Here is a 21,816-nt window from a genome sequence, read left to right as displayed (position 1 = left end):
ATCACAGCCAATTGTGGTGCCATCCATCCGTCACAAAATATTTTTTTTTAGTACTTACAGAAAAGAGTAATCCTCTGTAGGTCTTCCAATATTATTTCACATGTACACTGCTATATACCTGCTTTGACTAGTATTATGGTTTCTGCTTCAACGACTTAGTCATAACCAAACTACACATTGTGGGTTACAGACTTCTTGGTAGATGAATTACAAGAAAACAGTAAAACATTACCCACTGGTACAACAATTTATCTTTGATACTTATGTCATTTACAAAGAAATTTTCATTGGTCGACCCTCCCAATTTTCAACAAATCTGTACATAACATTTGGTCACATAAGGATGTGGAGTTGCAAACCGATAGGTTTATAATTAAAGAATAGAAGGATTGGAGAAATTTTATCTTTTCTGTCTACTTACTGATAGAGTCTACCAGAAACAAAAAGAAAAGAATCAAGTTACCCAGTAAAAATAATATTATGACAATTCTACAAATGAAACATTTCATCCTACTATACTGGCAACAATGAAATATTTCAGTATTCTAATTTCTGTTGGGAAAGATACATCAGAACAATCCTCTGATGCAGCACCTATTTCCATGTATTACGACACCAGTCCTCATTTTTGCAATCTTATCTTCCCATCACTTTCCAAAATGCTTTTTCCTGAGGCTTTATCACAAGAAATAATTCATAGAGTTTAATGCATGAACATTTTCTTTGGACAGTGTTGTACTGATACAGCAGCATCACTTTGTGGCAATAAGAGACATAGACATCGAACATGGACATGTATATTTTGTACATTGTATTGTGTATTTTTTTCAAAGCAAAAATACTCATTTTGGTGTCCTCACTGCAATTCTTAATCATTACTTCAACCAATCTTAGAATTGTCTAATGATTCCTGATTAGCAAAAATACATGGTGTACACAGTAGTTAGCTACTCTGTGACATGGCATGAATGGGAGTTATGAGATAACCATAACCTTTATTCCTAGCTCTAGACAAACTGCAAAAGATTACATTATTTCAAATCTTCCTATGGGTACACCCAACCATTTGTACATATACAATGCATATGCCACTAGATTTTCTTGGAGAAACGAATGGAAATTCTTGCTACCAAGGAAAAGTTATATGATATTCTTGAACTGAAGAGTACCTTCTTCCTATCTAAGTATAAATGATTAGTTAGTAAAAATCTGCAAATAATGCATATCAAAGAAAAAATCCTGAGCTACAACAATGATAACAATCAGCCAATATGTGTAAACCTCTTGGTCATCATGTGGTATTAAAGTGAGTTGTAATCAGTAACTGAGGGTTACAAGCACTATTTCTTGATCTACAATGAGGCAAAGAACATAAGCAGTTATCTTCCATCATGTAGATTTTCTATCCTGCTCAATTTGTGAAAGTTAATCGTAATGAAAAATGTCCACAAATGCTAATTCAATGTTTCGACCAATTATTTACTCGATGACAACAGAAAATTTGTGCGATGAAAAGCATGATATTCTTTTTCTCCTCACATAACGTCACTGGGGTAACAAGACCTTGTTATCTCAAATTTTGGTGAAAATGACTTTTTGGGATCATTTGTCAGATCATCAGTTTACTGATGTTGTCCAAATCCTAGCTGTCTTACCCCAAAAATGAAGCCACCACGGCATGTCAAAAGAAAGGCCATCCCATTTGATATAGTGCTTTGGTTGCCATGTTTTTTGCTCTCCTGAACATTTGACATTTTGTAGATACGAGGTCTCGTCGCCCTAGCGACGTTAAACATTTCTAATGCTTGAATGAAATTGATGTGGCTACAATTTAGTTGATATCAAAGACAGAAACATGAGAGAAATTAATCAAAACCGTTTATCTGTTGTGATAGTACAAACTTCCTACTGTGCATGAGGAACCACAGGACCAGTCTGAGATTACTGAAGGCAGGAATGATACCGTAGCTATGACATCACTGTGACGTGATGCTACTGTCATCATCACTGAAATCCAGGATCTAAAAAGATAATCAGGAACAAAAAGAGATTAGAAAGTCTATCAATGGAAAAAACTTCTAGTCTTGAAACTGACATGATAGCTCTATGCACAAGTAGCTGAACTAATGCTATGGCTCTCCCTTCATTATTGGGTGGTGACAGTAAACTAAAGTTAAAATGAATTATCAAGGTTTATCGGATGTTGATATACAATTGTTCTTTATTATTCTTGTTGCTGACTAATGACAAAGACGTGGCCTATTATACTGTGGTATGCCATGCGCTACGCAGTAGTCATTGTATCTAAGTACTGCAGTGCATTGCATTGCATTGAGCTCTACTGTTTTCGATTTGGAGCAAGTTACTGAAATGCTCCAATAGATGATCACTGATAGGGCATGTGACTATGGGCTGGAGGCCATCTTGGGCTTACTTGTTCAAGATAAATGAAACAAAAACTGAGTAAGTTCACAAGGAGAGATCTTGGGATACGTCTTCCTATGACCACATCCCCAAGACCTTGGCTCAGATCTCTATAAAAGACTGTGATCAGTTCTCCAAGATCCAGAGATACCTCTTTTAGTGAACATATCCAAAAGACCTTGACTCAGTTTACTAAGACTGCTAATGACAGTGGGTGATTTCAAGTTTGCCGATAAAACCAGTGTTAGTGCTATCTTAACACTAGCAACCGTAACAACCCCAAATTTTTATCTGGACAACCTGCTAACGACAGTCGTTGTAAGCAAGGTTGTATGATGTAGTTCTTGTAGTTCCCTCGTGTTGGGCCTGGTGCTGAATATTGTCAGCAGAACCTAACTCCACTTTCCCTGTAGGTGATTTATATATCCCCCCCCCCCCTTTCTGGTTAACATCAGCCTCAAGGGATTATCACATTAGTCATTCCTAGTTCGGTGTTGGTGATAGTGTCACTATGATTTGTGAGACCCATAATTATGGATTCATGGATGCACATTGTCCCCATTCATGTGAAGTAATGTATGTCCACAATCTATGTTAATGCAATACACTTCAGACATAGCCACATAAATCAATGCCTGGAAGCAAAATAAAGGTTATTGTATTTGGGAGATGTTCAGATATTTGTGCCATTTTAATTCTTCTTCCACATCACTTGTCGCATCTTTTGACTTAGCCAAGCAACATCACTTTTTTTTTTGTCGCACAATTCCTACACAATCTCCAAACTTTGCAGTGGTGTGAAGACAACAATTGTGCTGGGGAATGATAATTTTGATCAGTATCGCTTGTGTCAATCCGACTGTCGGTGTCGAAGCTTGATTGAAGGCACATGTGTGAGAGATAAGACCAGCACCAGTACTAAACTTGAAATCAGCCGATGTCCCATCCTGTCCCCCTCTACTCACCTCTGCTAATTCACTTTCTTGGTGTAGAAGAGTCAATCCCGTCAGATCCTCCACAAACCTCGGCTTATTGAAGACTTTCATCAGGAAGTCAAATCCCTCCTTCTCATAGCTGTCTATGACAACATCACAGCAGGCAGTACACTTATCAAAGCGTACACTGGCTGGGAGAACACAGTGGTAGCGGGCAAGGAACCCTCGGATCTATGCAGACATTAGGACAGGTGTCATTAATTGATAAGAATCTGATTTTCAGGATTAACTACCATGGTATTTCACTTTCAAGCAGTGTGTCTCAATATCAACATATAATTGGGATGAGACTTTCAACAGTTTTTCAACTTGTCTCTCTCTCTTCTTGTTTGTTTTCTACATCAGCTTTTCATAATCATACTTGACATTCACATTCAACACTCAATCAATTGAGCATAATACTATTCCATTCTGTGTGGGATGTGTCAACTAATTCTCGCTATTGCCAATGACGTAAAAAGAACCTGGATGTGGCTTTTTCGTCAAGATTTAGTGCACTTCCGGGACTCTGGCACTTCCGGTGCGGGGCATATTTTGCACAGCGCTAGCGTGGGCGTACATGTACCTTACCTAGCCCCACGCCGGCCACGGATACGTGACTGTACCTGCAGTGTACCCGAGCCAGCCAGGCCTGAGATACATACTGTAGCTATAGCCCCTGCATTGCCCTAGGCTTTGCATGTAGCATGCAGCGCACGCATACAAGCTAGACATACCGTACCGGTACTGCTTGATCATTGCGATCAACTTAATTGCACATCAGTCATCTCTGCATACGCTGAAAATAATACTGAAGAATATTCACCCACCTGGATATCGTCATGGAATGCCCATCTTTTTTTATTTGTTCTCTGTCGAAGTGCCGTGAACACAATTGGGAACGAACCGTGATCTCGAACTTATCCTGTCTCTGAAGCAATTTCTTCCAAGCAAGTCGCACGCGCTGTGGAGTCACCCGGAAACTTCACCCACATCACGTCTCGCATGCCAGGGATATTTCTGTAGATTTGTTCATTTATTGTCGCGCGACCAACACATGGCAGCTTCGCAGTAACGACCCATATAGTCGTATTTACAGCAATTTCTCCACAATGGAGAAATTTCAAATCATATAAAAGCTAAAATTCAAGTCGAGGAAACAGTAAGTACACGTAAGAATACAGTCAGTTGTATGTAAAGAGCATTAGTCGCGTATCACGCGCGTACGAATGGAAGTGACTTGGCTCCCGAACTATCCCATAATGCACCGTAAATGATGCTAAAAACAACATCCGGGTACTTTTTACGTCATTAGTGATAGCGAGAATTATGTCATTCTGTGTTTTATTACACAATAGGTCTGCAAATTACCATACACTGCGGAACAAAATTAAAGTATGAATTGATAAACAAACAAACCAACAAACAACAACACACTGCATTTCATGCAGACATTAACAGAGAATGAAGAGGAGAGTTTTAAAGATGGCACAGGAAGTGAAGAGAAAGAGACTAAAGAGAAATGGAGATGAACTGACCTGGTGAGGTACCAGACCAAGAGGTGAGACCAGATCAGCTGTCAGGTGAGAATCTTTGGCACTTGTCTCTGCTGCTGCGTAGCCCCTGCAGTGTGGGTATACACACATATCACTTGCCTATCACTTATAACGTCAACATAATAATGAAGGAAAAGAATAAGTTTTCCTGACATTAAACTCTTATTTAGGAAATTGTGTAATTTTGAACATTTTTGTGATATGGACACTGAAGTGGCAGGGTGAAATATAAAGGAGATCTAGCATGTAATACAAGAGGTGTCAGGAATACCTGCAAATCTTTGACAAAATATCACAGCTCATGTCATTAGTTTAGGAAGTGTATGAATTACATAAGAGTACAAAAGAAACATATATTTCCGATGAAATTTGACAGCAAAAACCCTTGCAATCTTATGTGCTTGCCAGGATCACAGTCTGTCACTGTTGGTGGCATTTATGTCCAAGCTTTCATCTACTTCCCACTACATCCTGTTATGACACACAAAATACTGACAAATGGCTTTGGACAGATGGGATTAACAATGAAGTCACATGATCTTGGTAATCTACAGTCATGTGACTCCTATCACATGACCTCAGACACTTACTCATCTGGATGTTGGAGGATGCTGATCATGAGTTCAACCACAAGGGCAGCAGCCACCATGGATAGACCTGGTCTTGACACGGTGCATTGTTGGTCCAGTGTTCGGTCCTTTGTGGACTGCATGGATCAGAGCAGAGTTGAAGATTAGCATTTCTGTATTACAAGAGGAAAGTCTTGATTAGGTTTTCAAACTAGAACTGTCTTGGGAAGAACTGAAAGCAGCATAGGTTATCTGTGGGATTTTGTATAATTAGGATCTAGTTTCAGATTAATCTGAAACAGAGTGTATCAGGGTAATTCCCCCCCCCCCAATAAATACTGGTTAGTGATAAGGTTAAAGTAAGGATTAACATTAGGGTTAGGTTTAGGGTTAGGAATAAGTTCAGGATTAGGATTAGGGGAAGGGTCTGGGGTAATTGCCCAGGAGGTAATTGCCCTAGCTCCAAAACAGAACCCTCACTGCTTCTTTGATAGCTATAGACAATAAACCCTAATATGATTTAGACTTCATTGCATTCATTCAATTTGACACTGAAGATTCCATCCCTACATTCATGAAACAGAATTTGGGTGTAGGGCAATTACACCCTGGGCAATTACCCTGGACCCTTCCCCTGGCCCTAATCCTGAACCTAATCCTAACCCTAACCCAAACTCCTAACCCTAAACCTAACCCTAACACTAATCTTTACTCTAACCTTACCACTAACCAGTATTTAGCCGGGGGGTAATTGCCCTCTGGGGGTAATTGCCCGAATTTAGCTCTCTTTCCACACCTAACGTGGTATTTCCCTGCTACAATGTTATCAATGGACAGCACTGCAGCACTTGTTACATTAGAGAAACTATATTCAGTCAATTTGCTCTGGCAAGTGAGAACAGATCTCAAATCTTTAGAGAAAGGTAAATATACTTTCAGTCTTCCCCTTCTTTTGACTTCTGTCCAAAGGTTACCATCTTAACCCGTTGAGGATCAGTCCCGAGTATACTCGGGCAGGTGTCTATGGGAAATGCGTGTTGAGCAAAATCAGCCCGTCCTCAACGGGTTAACTTGGCACACAGGCAGGCTATGGTCAAGTTATGTCATAAATATTCATCTGCTAGATTTGTAGTCATGATCCAGCAAATGGTGGTTGGAAATCTCCATTTTAACAAGTTTTTGTGGTAAGAACGGGTGTGTACTCACATCACCGGGTGCCACCACATCATTGCAGAAGTAGCATCCCAGCTTGTGGCCAGGGATAAGGGGTAGGTTGGAGTAGGAGGAGGATGCGGACGCCTCCTGAGGCTCCGGAGGTGGAGGTTGGTCCTTGGAGAGTTTCATTCCGTGTCTTAACACTAGGTAGGTGTCAAAGCCCAGGGCAGCATTCATGACAATCTGGAGAGTGAGGAGAATGACAAAAAATCGTCGAGACAAAGTGACTTCTGATCACCATGTCAAAACTAATCAGGAGTATGACGAATAAAAAGGCAACAAGAATAAGATATCAGCTGAAGAATAATCCATATATACATGTGATTGATGAAACACCACTTGTTTCAAAATGAGAATATCTCTTATGTCAGACTTCCCCAATGATCAAATACAATGAAAACTAGTTTCGTAGATTTAGCAGAGTAATAGGCGACTCCACCAAGTAAACTCTGCCCATGTTTACCTTCACTAGAGAAAGAGATGATGGTCACAATGACATACAAAAAGTAATACACCTTGGTAACATCCTCAACTAAACTGAAAACAATATTCCTGTCTAAAGAGACAAGGGATATGGAAGACTTTTGACAGTGTCATCACTGAGTAACTATTCTCGTATTAAACACTAACTGCACTGTATTGTATTGCATTGTTTTTACATAAGAAAAGTAGTACATCTTAAACACATTCTCAACTAAACTGGAAACAATATTCAGGTCTAAAGAGACAAGGAATGTGGAAGTCTTTTGGCAGTGTCATCAGCGAGCATCACTCCTCAACGACTGCAAGGAGAAAGTCTTCCCACCTTTCTTTTACTGCTGCCAATGACTGTGGGTAGCCATCTGCTCTCTCGTGTGTCCATTAAAAGGAACAGCACGTCATGGTTATCAATCAGCTCTTCCAACTTCTTTACAGACTCCCTCGCTTGCTGTATGGCTTCCTCTGAAATACAAACGAAAAAAAAAATTAAATGAGAGGTACTAGAGGGGAGGGAAGAAGAACAAGTGACAATAGGTAAAGGGAGAACAAATAGCAAACAGTATAATTTCTCATACCAATTGCCTCAATCTTATGAATACTTACACGTATGTAAAATAATCTCATGACCACTTCAACTTAAGATGTTTGCCAAGAGATATATTATAGACAATTATGCACATTGCTCAATTTATTGCATCATTCATCTGCCCAAAATTCAACAATATAGAAAAATGAGTACAGTTGTTGTAGAAATCATGTATAAGATCTAGAAAAGTCTGTGTAACTCTGTATGAAAATATATATACTAAACAGGCAGGGACCTAGGAGGCAAAGAGTACATTTCTCTCATCTCATTATATACTGCATTTTCTTACTTTACATGGCATGCATCTTTCTCCTGATAAGAATGACCCCACAAACTTGCTGAGGTCATCATGCTGGTATAGAATTTGGGGCAGACAACATGTGCGTCCAGGAAACAGATGGAATATCGCCCGACAGCCCAAATCTCTCATCTTCACCTGAATACCAAGCTTGCTGTGATAACAGGTCCAGGGTGTAATGAACTCTACCAGTATTTGGTTCAATCATTCACAGCATCCTTTGATTGTAAGCTACAACAATCAATGCCACATGCTCCATGAATCACTGTTCACAAAAAGTAAATCAAACTCCATCACACACATTTAAAGGGTGTGTACAGTTCTGGTCGAGGTGAGGATTTAGCTTTTAACGTTTTGCGAGATATTCAGAAACCACTCTATGAGATGTCAAAGAGCATGCAATTCTAAGGGGTATCAAAAGTTTATTTGATGAAAATTGGTTTTCAAATGGCTGAGATATCCAAAAACAAGGTGAAACAAAGAGAACCTAATAAAAGGTGTGGCCTGTCGTCTTTTATTACTATCACTTTTTTGGATATCTCAGCCATTTGAAAACCAATTTTCATCAAATAAACGTTGAATCCTTCTTAAAATTACATGCTCTTTCATATTTCATGAGAGGTTTCTCATTATCTCACTTAAAAATGTTCAAAACATGAATCCCCACCTCAGCCAATACTGTACAGTCCCTTTAACCCTAACAAAGCCAAAATACGAATAAATATTACAAAAGCAATGACAATATGAAATAGCAATGCTGAGAGAGTTGAAGAACACACATTCCATTTTCTTAGAAATGTCAAATATTGTAACTACGCATCCATCGCTTCTGACATATCATGTGACTAGACACATTTTAAATGGATCGCTAATCCTCCTTCCCAGCTTCGGATTAACAGCAGTCAGAACTGCACGATATCTCAGCACAATGATTTGTACACAAGCAGTGAACTTAATATGCCATCTACTTCATGCTTGTACATCACAGCTGGGAGTCAGCTCTTACCCAGGTTACATTTGAAAACCTCAAGAAAATAAGCACCAAAATATTGCAACACTGCTCTCTAACAGCAATATTTCATTCATAAAGAGTTTCATTGTGGCTTGCTTCACTCCCTCTTTACAGCACAGGATATGGAAGCACCAACCTTGGAGTGATATCAGGAGGTGTGGCAGCTTCAGCAGCCACCATCAGTCATGACCCACTTCTCTCATATTGACTGATAGACAGTTATCTAGTAAGATAGCTTATGGAATTTCAATCTCCCACCTCGCAATGGGGAAAGCCCCCAACCTTGTAACCAAAAATCTACATCTCGACATAAGTTGTCCGATAAAGAAATAAGAGTGATTCTCCTGCCCTGGATACCAAGCATGTGTGGATACTGTTCACACTGAAAACAAAATCCTGTCCAACAATCCACTATGCTTTGTAAAGTAGTATATGTCATTCAGTACGTGATCTAATATTGCATATTGTGAAAACTTTTAAAGTGACTGCACCATTATTTAATGTTACTATCATAGTCAAGAATTTTCAATGTGCTCAAAACAAAAGCAATAGCTACACCCGACAAAAAGACAATCCCATCATTGACCTGGATGCAACCTTAACGTCATCATACCATTCTTGTGTGCTGCTAATGAATGACAGTCTCTGCTTGTATCACTACACAAGGGTTAAACATCAACCAGTGTGGATGAGGAAACTTGAGATGACTTACTTACATCCACATCATTTCCAAGATTAGTTTTCAGGAAAATAAATTCTAAGATTTGTAAATCTAAACCACTGGATTAAAAGAAGAAATAGTGTTTGTGTATCTCTGTCCATTGGAATGTTGAATCCAGTGCCATTTGTAAAGCTGTGCCAAGTAAACAAAGCACATGGTGAATAGACTTGTCGTACACTTGTGACACCCCACAGACTATGGTGATGATGGTGTTGATGTTGCGTGTGTCTGCAGTGTCTAGGCAAAAAGGACAACAAATATTTCATGAGTGAAAATGTGACAATTGCTTTGGTCCACCCCTTCTGAGAGATCTACATGTATCTACCACAAATGTTTCTGCATCACTGGTGCCTGAGTAGCACTGAATTGTTCCATGAGTAAAGCGTGGTCATTGAATCAACTCACCTGAGGTACCGACAGCATGTCCTGGCATGGGGATTGAGAGACTGATTCCTTCTGATTTCTGGTGAGAAAAATTAAACAGTGGAGAAAAGAGATATGGTGTTGTATAAGAATATGAATGGTAGTTGAACATATATCATGAGCGCTAGAAATATACTTGATTTTCGTACAGTCATGGAAAATACTCTCTCTCTCTTGGAGTCTACATTTCTTTCTCTAGAGCTCTGTACAGACAGACAGACAGACACATACACACACACATGCATACATACATACAAACATACATTCAGAGAGACAGACAGATATACAAACGAACATCCTTCTTTGAAATAAACACAATCTACATGCCAAGCCATCATGGAATCCTTGGTCAATTCATGAACTGACTGAGAAGATGATTACCGGATGAGACAAACAACCTCAAGGCATTATCTCATTCACCATAGAAGCCATTCATTGTGCTCATATTCTAGATCATTCATATGATTCACAGTTGTAAGTTTATCATTGCATGAACTGTTCCAGCATTGTCTCCAAAGTCTGATGCTTTTTTTATCAAGGTGATATACTAGTTATGATGTGTTCATTATAGGAGATGAGATTTCATGACATGATTTCTTACAACTCCAGGAAAGATCTTCCTGATCTTGTCTGCCGCAGTCTGAGCCTTGGGCTTGCCTCCTCCAAGAGAGTCCTCAAACTCAAACAAGGACTGCCTTACTGGGTTGGAGTATGACACTGTGGAGTTGTCAACAAATGTGATGGTACGAATACCCCAGCCCTGTCAGCGCACCAGGAGAAATGAAATCATATCAGTTGTAAGTTGTGTGCACATACTGGCAATAGAATCAGAGGAATGCATGGATCGTGTAAAACCCACAGAATTACAATATCATATATTGCTTTACACACTCTTAGCCATAACACTGATCTATGTTGCGAATCTCCCCAATGCCCCCTACCCCCTTCCCTTCTAAGCCCTCCTGAGTGTGACTGTATCACCCAGACTTCTTAAATTACACCTAGCAAGAAGTGATCACCAGGGATGGAAAGAAGTACATATACAGCTGAAGACAAGAATAATATCCAGCGACCAATGATACGCATCTTAAGAGCACTCAATGCAGAATGTGTGTTTACAAGGCAATGAAATATTTGTCACCTCAATCATGTTGAGTTGTTTACTCACTTTGGACATTTTAAAGGAAAGAATGAGGGCAGTAGCTTTCATGTATGCCTTCTGGCAAACAAACCGAGTATAAGAAAACTTTGATCAACTGTGTGAAGGTAGGTCAATGTCCATCAGTCCACTCACCAACAGACACCTTGCCACATTGCATCCCAGTGTCCCTGAGCCAAGGAGAAGACATCTCGTCTCTGCCACTTTATCTAGGTCGAGAGAGGGCAGCAGACGCCATCTCATCAACTTCAGATTCAAGTCTACGGATGTTTCAGCCAGCCTGGTGCAGAGGTATGCACAGAAAACTCGATAATAATCAATTGGCATGTATCTAAAATAACAAATAGGACATCAGAAAAGTAGCTGTGGATACCTCTCTGTGGACTTTGTGGTTGAGCAGCAACCTCCGTAAACTGTAAAACACAGTATTGCATTCTCAAAGCCTTAAAATACACACATGTAGCAAACAGTTTGAAAGAAAAGATGCTAAGAAGACATCAAAAGCTCAGTCAGTCTCACCTTATTGCAACAGATTGATAAATTGCCTTTCATCAACATAAATCATGGCTACTACTTAAACACTGAATAATTGATGCTTATCTATGTCAATGAAGAGCAATTTGTCAAATCAGTTACAATAAAAACAACTCAATGCAAGGATTCATTCATTTGAATAAATCTTACCTTGTGGGGTCCATACTGGAGCTGAGGTCCACCTTTCGAGGGCCAAGTTTGTTCCTCTGATTCTTCTCCCAGCCAACACACTTTGGGCATGCTGTGAGGGGTAGCAGCAAATCCAGCCAAAACAGAAATTTACATGATGAAGGAATATACAGAAACTCTTAGTAAGTCATATCACTTGCCTATACACTGTACAGCTAGACTATGCAACAAGGAGTGACATCTTCTCAAGAGAGTCATGCGAGTGAGAAAATGTACCAGCTAGTTCATCATACATAATTTTGCATGACACTTCAACTGCATAAGCACGATTTTGCAGCAACATTTTGTGCATCCAAATTGAAGAAGTTTTTGATGTTTTACAAAGTAGAACAAAACAAGGAAAAGTAGAAATTACACGGTGCGTAATATATGTCCCCGCCGGAAGTAGCATTTTGTAGCAAAATGTACAATGTAGGTCAAAAATCAAGGTCAAAGAAGTCAAAGGTCAAAATTCTGTGTAGAAGTTTTGAAGCCCTCACCTAGTGCCATCACATAAAGCAAACGGAATCGAAATCGGGTGAGAAATGGCGAAGGAGTAGCATTTTGTAGCCAATGTACAATATAGATCGAAAAGCCAGGTCAAAGGTCAAAGAAGTCAAAGGTCAAAATTCTGTGTAGAAGTTTTGAAGCCCTCACCATAGTGCCATCACATAAATCAAACGGAATCAAAATCGGGTTAGAAATGGCGAAGGAGTAGCATTTTGTAGCAAAATGTACAATACAGGTCAAAAATCAAGGTCAAAGGTCAAAATTCTGTGTACAAGTCTTGAAGCCCTCACCTAGTGCCATCACATAAAGCAAACGGAATCGAAATCGGGTTAGAAATGGCGAAGGAGTAGCATTTTGTAGCAAAATGTACAATATAGGTCAAAGGTCAAGGTCAAATGTCACAACTGAACTTCTGTGTAGAAGTTTCAAAGCTCCCATGTAGTGCTATCATATAAAGCAAATAGAATCAAAATTGGCTCATAAATGACAGAGAAGTAGCAAATTGAACATTTTGATCACACACGGACGCACACATGGACACACACACGTACGGAGCCTGTTTCATAGTCCCCTGCTCGAACTCGTTCGGCGGGGACAAAAACAAAACAAACTAAATCTGAATACAATAGAACATATGACAAGGAGAACTCAAATCATTTTTGAGTGAATGGTAAAGACGATGTTACTTGTCCTAAGTAACTGTATGAACATAATTATTATGAACACCACTGAAACAGCTCAAAACTTAAATTTTCAGACATGCTTACGAGATGATATGCTATCTGAAATTGATAGGACACAATCTGGAATGCTGAGTCAATTCTGTATTTGTTTTTTAATTGTTTGCTTGTTGACTGTTTTAACTGAAGTCTCACTTATACGGATCTGAGGAAGAAATAATAGTGTGAAGAGAGTTGGAAAGCCTCCTTACTCATCTCAACGCTAGTTGGAGGAATGTGAAGATGAAATATGAGGCTGTGAGCACTGCTTCGGATTCCTTCTCTCGTCCGGTCCCTGAAGGACACGACCGTTATCTCCTTTGCCTCAGACACCCTGCAATTAAAAAAACAAACAAAAATATCAAAATAAACAACAACAAAACAAACACACAAAAAAAAATGTTTGGGAAGTCAGAACTAAAGAGACATGACAATACTATCTCCATTAAAGTTTTACAAATATTGCATCTTCACATGTTTATTTTACTTTTCCCATTCACCATTGAAGTACAAAACACAAAGCCTTCAATAAGATTGGGAAGATTTTCAGCTAACATGTTGTCTGCAATTGATGAGGGCATTGTAATTGGTAAAGGGGTGCCATATCACAAATACATACTTTGGTGGAAGAGAAAACAATATATAAGCAAAAAACACAATTCAAGAAATCACAGCTTTAGTAAGCTCACAAGATAAACACAAGGCAAGTGCCAAATTGTGTCTCGCCCATTCGCGTACAAGAAATCAATATTTTTCTAACTCCTAGAAGTTCATTGACCCGCCTATGACCTTTGACCTTGTGGTGACCTTCAACTCCCCAAGGGACATTTACCATCCAAGTTTGGTCACAAACAGTCAAAGGGATCAAAAGTTATGAGCCATAATTGAAACGCGCCAGAAAAACTTAATGGGCCCTAAAAATTTGTTGACCACTTTCTGTGACCTTTGACCTTGTGATGACCTTTAATTCCCCAAGGGACATCTACCGTCCAAGTTTGGTCACAACCGGACATAGGGAGCAAAAGTTCTGAACCACAATCGAAACGCACCCTTAAAAACTTAACATTGGGCCTTAAAAGTTCGTTAACCCCTGTATGTGACCTTTGACCTTGTGATGACCTTCACCTCCCCAAGGGACATCTACCATCCAAGTTTGGTCACAAATAGATAAAGGGATCAAAAGTTATGAGCCATAATCAAAACGCGCCATAAAAACTTAACATTGGGCCCTAAAAGTTCGTTGACCCCTGTCTGTGACAGTCTTGCAAGTAAACTTTAACGTACGACCTCAAATGACCTTTGACCTTATCATGTGACCTCTTACAGCACCATAACATGAAGGTACCCCCAGTGCATCCATCACCCAAGTTTGATTGCCATTGTAGCAACATGTGTCGAGTTACGTGTGATAAGAGTCTTGCAAGTAAACTTTAACGTATGACCTCAAATGACCTTTGACCTTATCCTGTGACCTCCAACGGCACCATAACATGAAGGTACCCCTAGTGCATCTATGACCCAAGTTAGGTTGTAATCCAAGCAACTTATGTGAAGTTGTTTGTCAAAAAAGAGTCTTGCAGGTAAACTTTAACATAGAAAAGAGAGTCCTGCACATACTCTTTAATATATGACCTCAAATGACCTTTGACGTCATCACATGACATCCGACAACACCATAACATGAAGATACCCCTAGTGCTTCTATCACCCAAGTGTGGCTGCCATTGCTGTGATAGTTGCCAAATTATGCATCATAAGAGAGTCTTGCAGGTAAACTAACATTTGTGACGGATGACGGACGGACGACGGACGGACGGACGCCATTTGGATCCCTTACAAAGCAGTCTCGCCTTCACCTCCGGTGGGCGAGACAAAAAAGGACTCAACAAAACTGCAATTCCCTAGGCCTGCAAACAAACAGTCATACAATAAACTGAAAGTTATTAAAAAAGTTGTTATTGAACATGGCCCTGATATTTGCCTACAGGAGATCCCCCATCCTTGTTCAGTAGCTGACAGCTAGTACATCTGACTGCACAGATAGATAATATCTGAATGATATTCATCTTTGAAAATACTTTCTAAGCGTAGAACTTCACAGCACTTGAGGAATATTATTCACACATGTCACTTCTCATTAGCATTGTTGCTGATGGTTAGACAGATTTCTCATTGATAACAAACACTGATACAACACACTGTTTGAATGATGGGAGGTAATCTGCCAGCTACTTCTACCTGCATGGAATCAATCTCTATGATGGAATTGACCACAGAGGGGATATTTCTCACCAATGACAGGAGATGAGACAGAGGAAATTCCTGAGTGACCATCCAGGGTAGTGGTCAAGGGTACAGGGGTCAGCAAAGCCAAACATGACCTTTAGCATCCAGGGAGAGAAAACCACAATGGTCAGATATAATTGAGAGAAATGTCATATTGTATCAATCACAAGGCATGGCAAAGTTCAGTCACCTATGATTCAGACACACACAATACCTCAAAATAGAAAGTCACTGGAAACAGGAAAATCCTTAATTTGTTTGATGTGACAAAAATTCCATGCCACACAACATAATTTCTCAACACTGTTGCCACATTACATTTCCTCAGGACTCTAATTCTTCAGACTGTTCAGTTGTAAAAATCAAATCACTCTAAGTTACAACATCAAATATATCAACGACTTCACGATTTTGCTGTATTTGTGTATGTGTATATATTAATACATGTTAGCTGATGTGAACATGTTTGTTATTTCAAGTATCAATATTAACCACAGCGACACTTTGTTAAACAATGAGTCAGTTTATGACTCATATCAAAACACCTATTTCTCATAACCACGGGTTACACACTGAAATAAACCTACCAAACAGAACTAAGTGCATGTAATATATTGCTTCTAAAGGCTTTTCATTATCAGTAAAGTAGTGTGACTGGTTATCAATCACAAAGCTATTTTCCCTCACAGAAACAATACAGGATATGAAAGCAATATATTTTCTTACAGTATAAAGATATCGTATAGTTTTGGTTGAGACCTAATATCAGGTTTCTAACATTCTTTGGTAACATAATGAGAAACCTCTTATGAAATATGAAAGAGAATGTAATTTTATGAGGAAATCAACATTTATTTGATGAAAATTGGCTTTGAAATGGCTGAGATATCCAAAACAGAGTGATTCAAATAAAGTGTGGGACCTACATTTTATTACGATCGCTTTGTTTTTGGATGTTTCAGTCATTCCAAACCTGATTTTCATCAAATAAACTTTGAATTCCTCTTAAAATGGTATGCTCTGTACTATTTCAAAAGTGTTTTCTTGGTATCTCGCCAAAAGTTAAAAGCCCAATTCTCATCTCCACCAATACTGTACCATCCCTTTAATGACCCATTAGAGTGCATCTAATAGCTTGAGACACTCAATCACAAAGAAAACTAAAACTAGATTTTTTATGACATAACTCTCTAGGTGATTGTTTGGTTCTTTTGAAAACGAAAAAAAAAAAAAAAAAATTATTGAGAAAGCATGTGGTAGATGAGTTGGATCTTGTTTCCTATCAGTCATGTCCTGCAGTGTCTACCTCATTACCTGAGACTTGTCGTTAGTCTCATCCCAGGCACTAAGTGGGAACACCTTGAATTCATCTCCCTCCGAGGAAATCAGGAAGTAGGCCAGGTCACGACCCTCAGCCTGACACGCAGCGTCATACGCAGTCTGGAGGCTGGAAATCTGACGAGACATTAGCGACAGAGTGTGATGATTAGCACCCAACCCTGTAGTGCATTATAAACTATTGTATTTTGCAAACAATTCTGCATTCTGGTAAAAATAATGAACATTAATTATGTATGCAAAAGGGAATGATGATTTTCATCAAAACTAATTTCCAAATAATTAACACAGATGTGAAAACACTATGTTTTATGGCTTAATAATACAATTGTTCATTGTCAAAGGTCTCTCATGTTTAGAAGCTTTTCCTTTCTTAATACAATGTACAATGTACAAGAAATATTATAATGGCTGTATGGGAACAAGGAACAAATAGTCCACTGATTATAACATTCTTGTTGTTCACTCAGGAAACTGTAGAGGAAGTTAACCACTTACAAAATGGATAATGAAACATCACATTTCTCATCACCTGATATTCTATCCTTCCTCAGAAATCCAGTTTTATTCTCGCGAAAAATAAAATCACATAGATGTGGTTTGATATGACTAATCTGGAAAGCTTCAAAACATTGAGTCTAAATCAAAGTATTATCTCTAGTGCAATTTGGCGTCCAGTGGTGATCGCCTACTTGTGCTAACTTGTCAGAGAATATGAGTTATAAATTGAGCATGTCTTGCATAGAGGACACTGACCTTTGACCCTGACATGACCTTCTCTAGTCTCTCTGGAGGTCTGGTGTGTCTGACTCCTTCTGGTGTGATGAGGGCAGGGAAGGCAAACCAGTAGCTGTAGTGATACTTCTTCAGGTCCTGATACAAAATCAGCATTAACATTGGTTAGCGATACAAAGAGTTCCACACTTTCTCAGAAACTAAGCATTCCTTTACATTTCTTGCATATATAATTGGACACTTGCATAGTATCATATGTTTGCAACTAATTCCTTTTGATCATCCAGCAAAGAAAATGTCATATGGTAATTATTATGGTGTCATCAAACTGCAGTAAACAGATTGAAATACAATCTGGGTGAAGTAGTCATTATGACAAACTTACAGTATAAGATTTTGAGAAAAGTTGAGAACTTTAGTGTCTGAAAAAGCAACAATGATATGCTTTATCACTGATCTACAAACTTTAGCAAAAAAAAAAATAATTCACTAATTCTCACCTACTGTTTGTTTAAAGCTGCACGATCACAGATGATAACATTAAAATGAAATGAATAACATCAACGGTGATAGAGCATCTGACACTATCTATTGTCCTTAGACAGTAATTGGTTTGAGAAAAGTCCTCATATCTTTACTAATAATCACATGCAGTAAAGACTTTTCAAAACTTTACTTTCTCGGTCAGTATATAAAACAGAAACAAACACACATTCGGAGTGTAAATAGATGTGAAAGTTTAATCTTACAGCGAAAGTGAGGAGAAGGAAAGGAGACAAAAGAGATGGGTCTTGGATGGCAGCACCTTGTCTGATGTCATCCCACAGCTGTAGACACAGAGACACAAACAAAGACGTCAAATATGAAAATTTTAAATCTGATATATGTAATAAAATCCTCATCAGGTCACTGATATCGTAGACGAAATAAGGTCACCTCTAAGAACACATTATTTATGTGTGTAAATTCAAATACAGGAAGATTAGTAGCTGGTAAACGAGTGTTACAACATACTATATACAATGCTGTTCATGGCAAATGTAGAACAAATCTATATAATCATGAAAATTTAATGCAAATGGATTCTATTACATCAATGACATTACATATTGCTCAAATTGATAGTTTATCAGTCATAATCTGGACACACATTCATTGTTTGGTGAGCAATAAAAATTTACAGTGTGCCATCTAAGCCATATATTTCGCGAGGGTTTAATTTATGCGAATATTGTAAGTCGGGTCCTTTTTGCACATTTAACAACACAAAAAAAATATGAACACTGATCCCGATATGAATGCAACGTTCACACATACACTTTTGCTATATTACTGTACTCAAGGACTGCAAATTTAACTGCTTGCGAAAATGTCCGTAGGTCCCAATTTGTGAAATAGTAGACTTGCTTAATATATGGAGTATGCAGTCCTCAATTTAAAAATAATAATAATAATATAGTGGTAAGTGACCTTTTCTGCAGTTTTATCCAGAAGAGCTTTCTTGTCACAAGTCTTGAAAGCATCCAGAGTGTTGAAGTTCACTAGTGTGCCCCTCGATAGATGACAATGTGGTGGAGTACTTGCAGACCTAGAGAGCAGAATGAAATTTATATCCTACTAAAAATTCTATCATATTATAACACACTTCGGGAAAATTCGGCACATAGGAAAAAATCAAATTAGCAGAATGTATGTCACTCAATCTATTCAATTAAAAATTATAAGATCTTTACCTCTTCGAATCTTGAGGGCAAAGTTGATGAATGGTTCAACTTCAATAGTTTTGTAAAGATCGGAGGAGTACCATTATACAACTTAATAGGGCATGCTCTACGATGCACTATACTAGAGCCAACATTAGACTCACCTTATAGGCCTACTGCAATTTCTTGCACCTTGTTTGTGTATGTACGGCTACAGCTGCGTATGCGTATTGAAGAGCAGACTTGCGTATAATAAACTGTTACATTCTGCGTCGTGTTCTACGCGCGCGTACATTGAAATGCTTGGCCTTTGTCCTGCTATATCCCTCGCTGCGCGAATCTCTGCGTAGATAAAGCATTGGCGCGCTGTAAGCGTTCGGTATAGTAGCACGACCGTCTACTATACCGAAGTTTTTCCACAATCACATGATGCAATCCAACCAATCACAACACAAATTTTACTCTACCTATTTACTATTTAACAATATCTTTGACATACATGCATGATGGAAATGACGAAGAATATATGAATCTACTATGTGTTTTTGGGTGTGGCTTTGCATGCTCTGAAATATGCCCTTACAAGCTGTCAAACTAAATATCATATACAGTTTCTGGTACTTTACATAGAAGCCATGTGATGATCAAAATTATTCTCAAACACAATGAGTCACTTTATGACTCAAGCCAAAAGACCCACTTCTCATAACCACATGGCCACTCTCACATATGAAGCAAATTTACTATTAACTGCTTGTGACAAAACATCCAGGCTTTTCTTTACAAGTAGAGTAAAATGACTTTAGTTTTGAATGACAAAGTCATTCTCATACACTGAAACAATAGAGGATATGAAAGTAGAACTTCTCTTGCACAGTGTGATAGCACCAGACAGCTATTCAACTGACACAATATATGCCGTTTCAGACTGTATTACAAATACATTTCAGTACCATGCAGAATGTTCATAATTGTCACCCTTCAACTTCACTTGAATAATTTGTTTCTTTCATCTGTACTATCTTTATCTATTCTAAAAACTTAGTATAACTGTGGGTACTTGAATTGATGCTGCCCCAAGAAAGGATAACACAAAGCTCCTGCTACAAAAACACAACTTACGAGTCAAATGCATTGAAGTCCAGGCACAGTCTACAGGGAAGTCCATCGGGATCCCCTAAGTCAAAAGAGAAAGGGATAACTTCATATTGGTTACACATGTCTCTTGGTCACACAGGAGAAAGTGTTCAATATTACATGAAGGGGATAGAATACATCACTCTTGCCGTGGCAGAATTACAAAAGTAACTTGCTGTTTTATCATTCATGTCAAAATGTGTCTAATCATTTTATCCAGGATTCTGGACAATTTCATTCATTTTATGTGGTTGGTTTTTATTGGGCCATGGTGCATCAGCAGTCAAAGATGCAAACTTTATGGCATCATGTTACATTTCATTTAGTTTTCATCATCAATTACTGGCTGAAATATTAAATCACTGCTCTCAATATAACACAAAGATCTGATGTATAAAATACACTACCAACAAAATAGTGTCTTGCCAAGCCTGAAGTGTAAAGCTACTTCAGATGTTGGCAATGCTGTTCCATGGAGTGATTTCAAAGAAACTAAAAGTGGATCAGTTGCAGTATCACCCAGCCTGTAGCTAGGGATACTAAAAACAGACCACTATATATATTTTTAAACAATGAACTCACCATTGTAGTAGTAACCATGTATTTCCTTTGGTTTGTCATCCAGCTTGTACTCATTCAACTTCTTCTGGGTCAATTTATGCCAAAAGCCAACATCCAGGGCACTACTGAACGGAGCAAATTGTAGCTGTGTTTGGTTTGTCTCCTCATCCTTTTTTGTTGCCATGGTGATATCTACATCAAATAGACACAGACATTAAAATGGTAGAAAGTTACTTGAACACAATGATCATGCATAACTAGTATTGAATTGCAAACAGCTAATATGCTGCAATCGATTCACTCTCATGCAATTGATGGTTATGGCCCACTGTATGCAATCAATTACAAGACATCACAGCAACCATAGTCCGGTATTCTCTGAGAATGCAATACCTCCCGTGTACCTCTTTGGGTATTATTTCCCATTTCTGTTGTTACCAAAGAGAAGATGTTTTATCAAAGCATTATTTCATACATTTTGTAAGCATATGTATCTGTCATAAATTACAAATAAATAATTTCTGCAGTTATATGGGTCCTATGTTTTACCCTCATTTATATGATTCAAGACTGTTAAGTACGTGAAATTGTCCCACAAATTTTTTGGATTATCAGGCATATGATCTTTGAACAACAAAGTGGTTCTTCAAAGAAAAGGGATATTCAAATTTACACCAATAAGGAATGATGTGAATGTGACATTCCTGT

The 21,816-nt window shown here is 38.5% G+C and overlaps 1 protein-coding gene across 1 annotated transcript; it reads right to left on the bottom strand.

Moving 5' to 3' along the window:
• Positions 1-539: 539 nt before the first annotated feature.
• On the bottom strand, positions 540-21,292 carry LOC139708904 (ubiquitin-like modifier-activating enzyme ATG7). Its single transcript, XM_071620869.1, has 18 exons — positions 21,130-21,292; positions 20,533-20,587; positions 19,178-19,295; positions 18,457-18,534; positions 17,729-17,845; positions 16,949-17,089; positions 15,641-15,729; positions 13,561-13,682; positions 12,102-12,192; positions 11,553-11,697; positions 10,860-11,018; positions 10,241-10,298; positions 7,544-7,680; positions 6,730-6,921; positions 5,545-5,660; positions 4,937-5,021; positions 3,390-3,590; positions 540-2,021 (listed from the first exon to the last, which is right to left on the bottom strand). The coding sequence occupies exons 1-18, from the start codon at positions 21,290-21,292 to the stop codon at positions 1,977-1,979; spliced, it is 2,112 nt and encodes a 703-aa protein (XP_071476970.1). The 3' UTR covers positions 540-1,976.
• Positions 21,293-21,816: the final 524 nt, after the last annotated feature.

The sequence above is a fragment of the Diadema antillarum genome, unplaced genomic scaffold (assembly GCF_040938485.1).
Source record: "Diadema antillarum isolate AM-2024a unplaced genomic scaffold, OU_Dant_1.0 seq00001386_RagTag, whole genome shotgun sequence".
NCBI classification, from domain to species: Eukaryota; Metazoa; Echinodermata; class Echinoidea; order Diadematoida; family Diadematidae; genus Diadema; species Diadema antillarum.
This window is presented reverse-complemented; position numbering and strand designations above follow the sequence as displayed.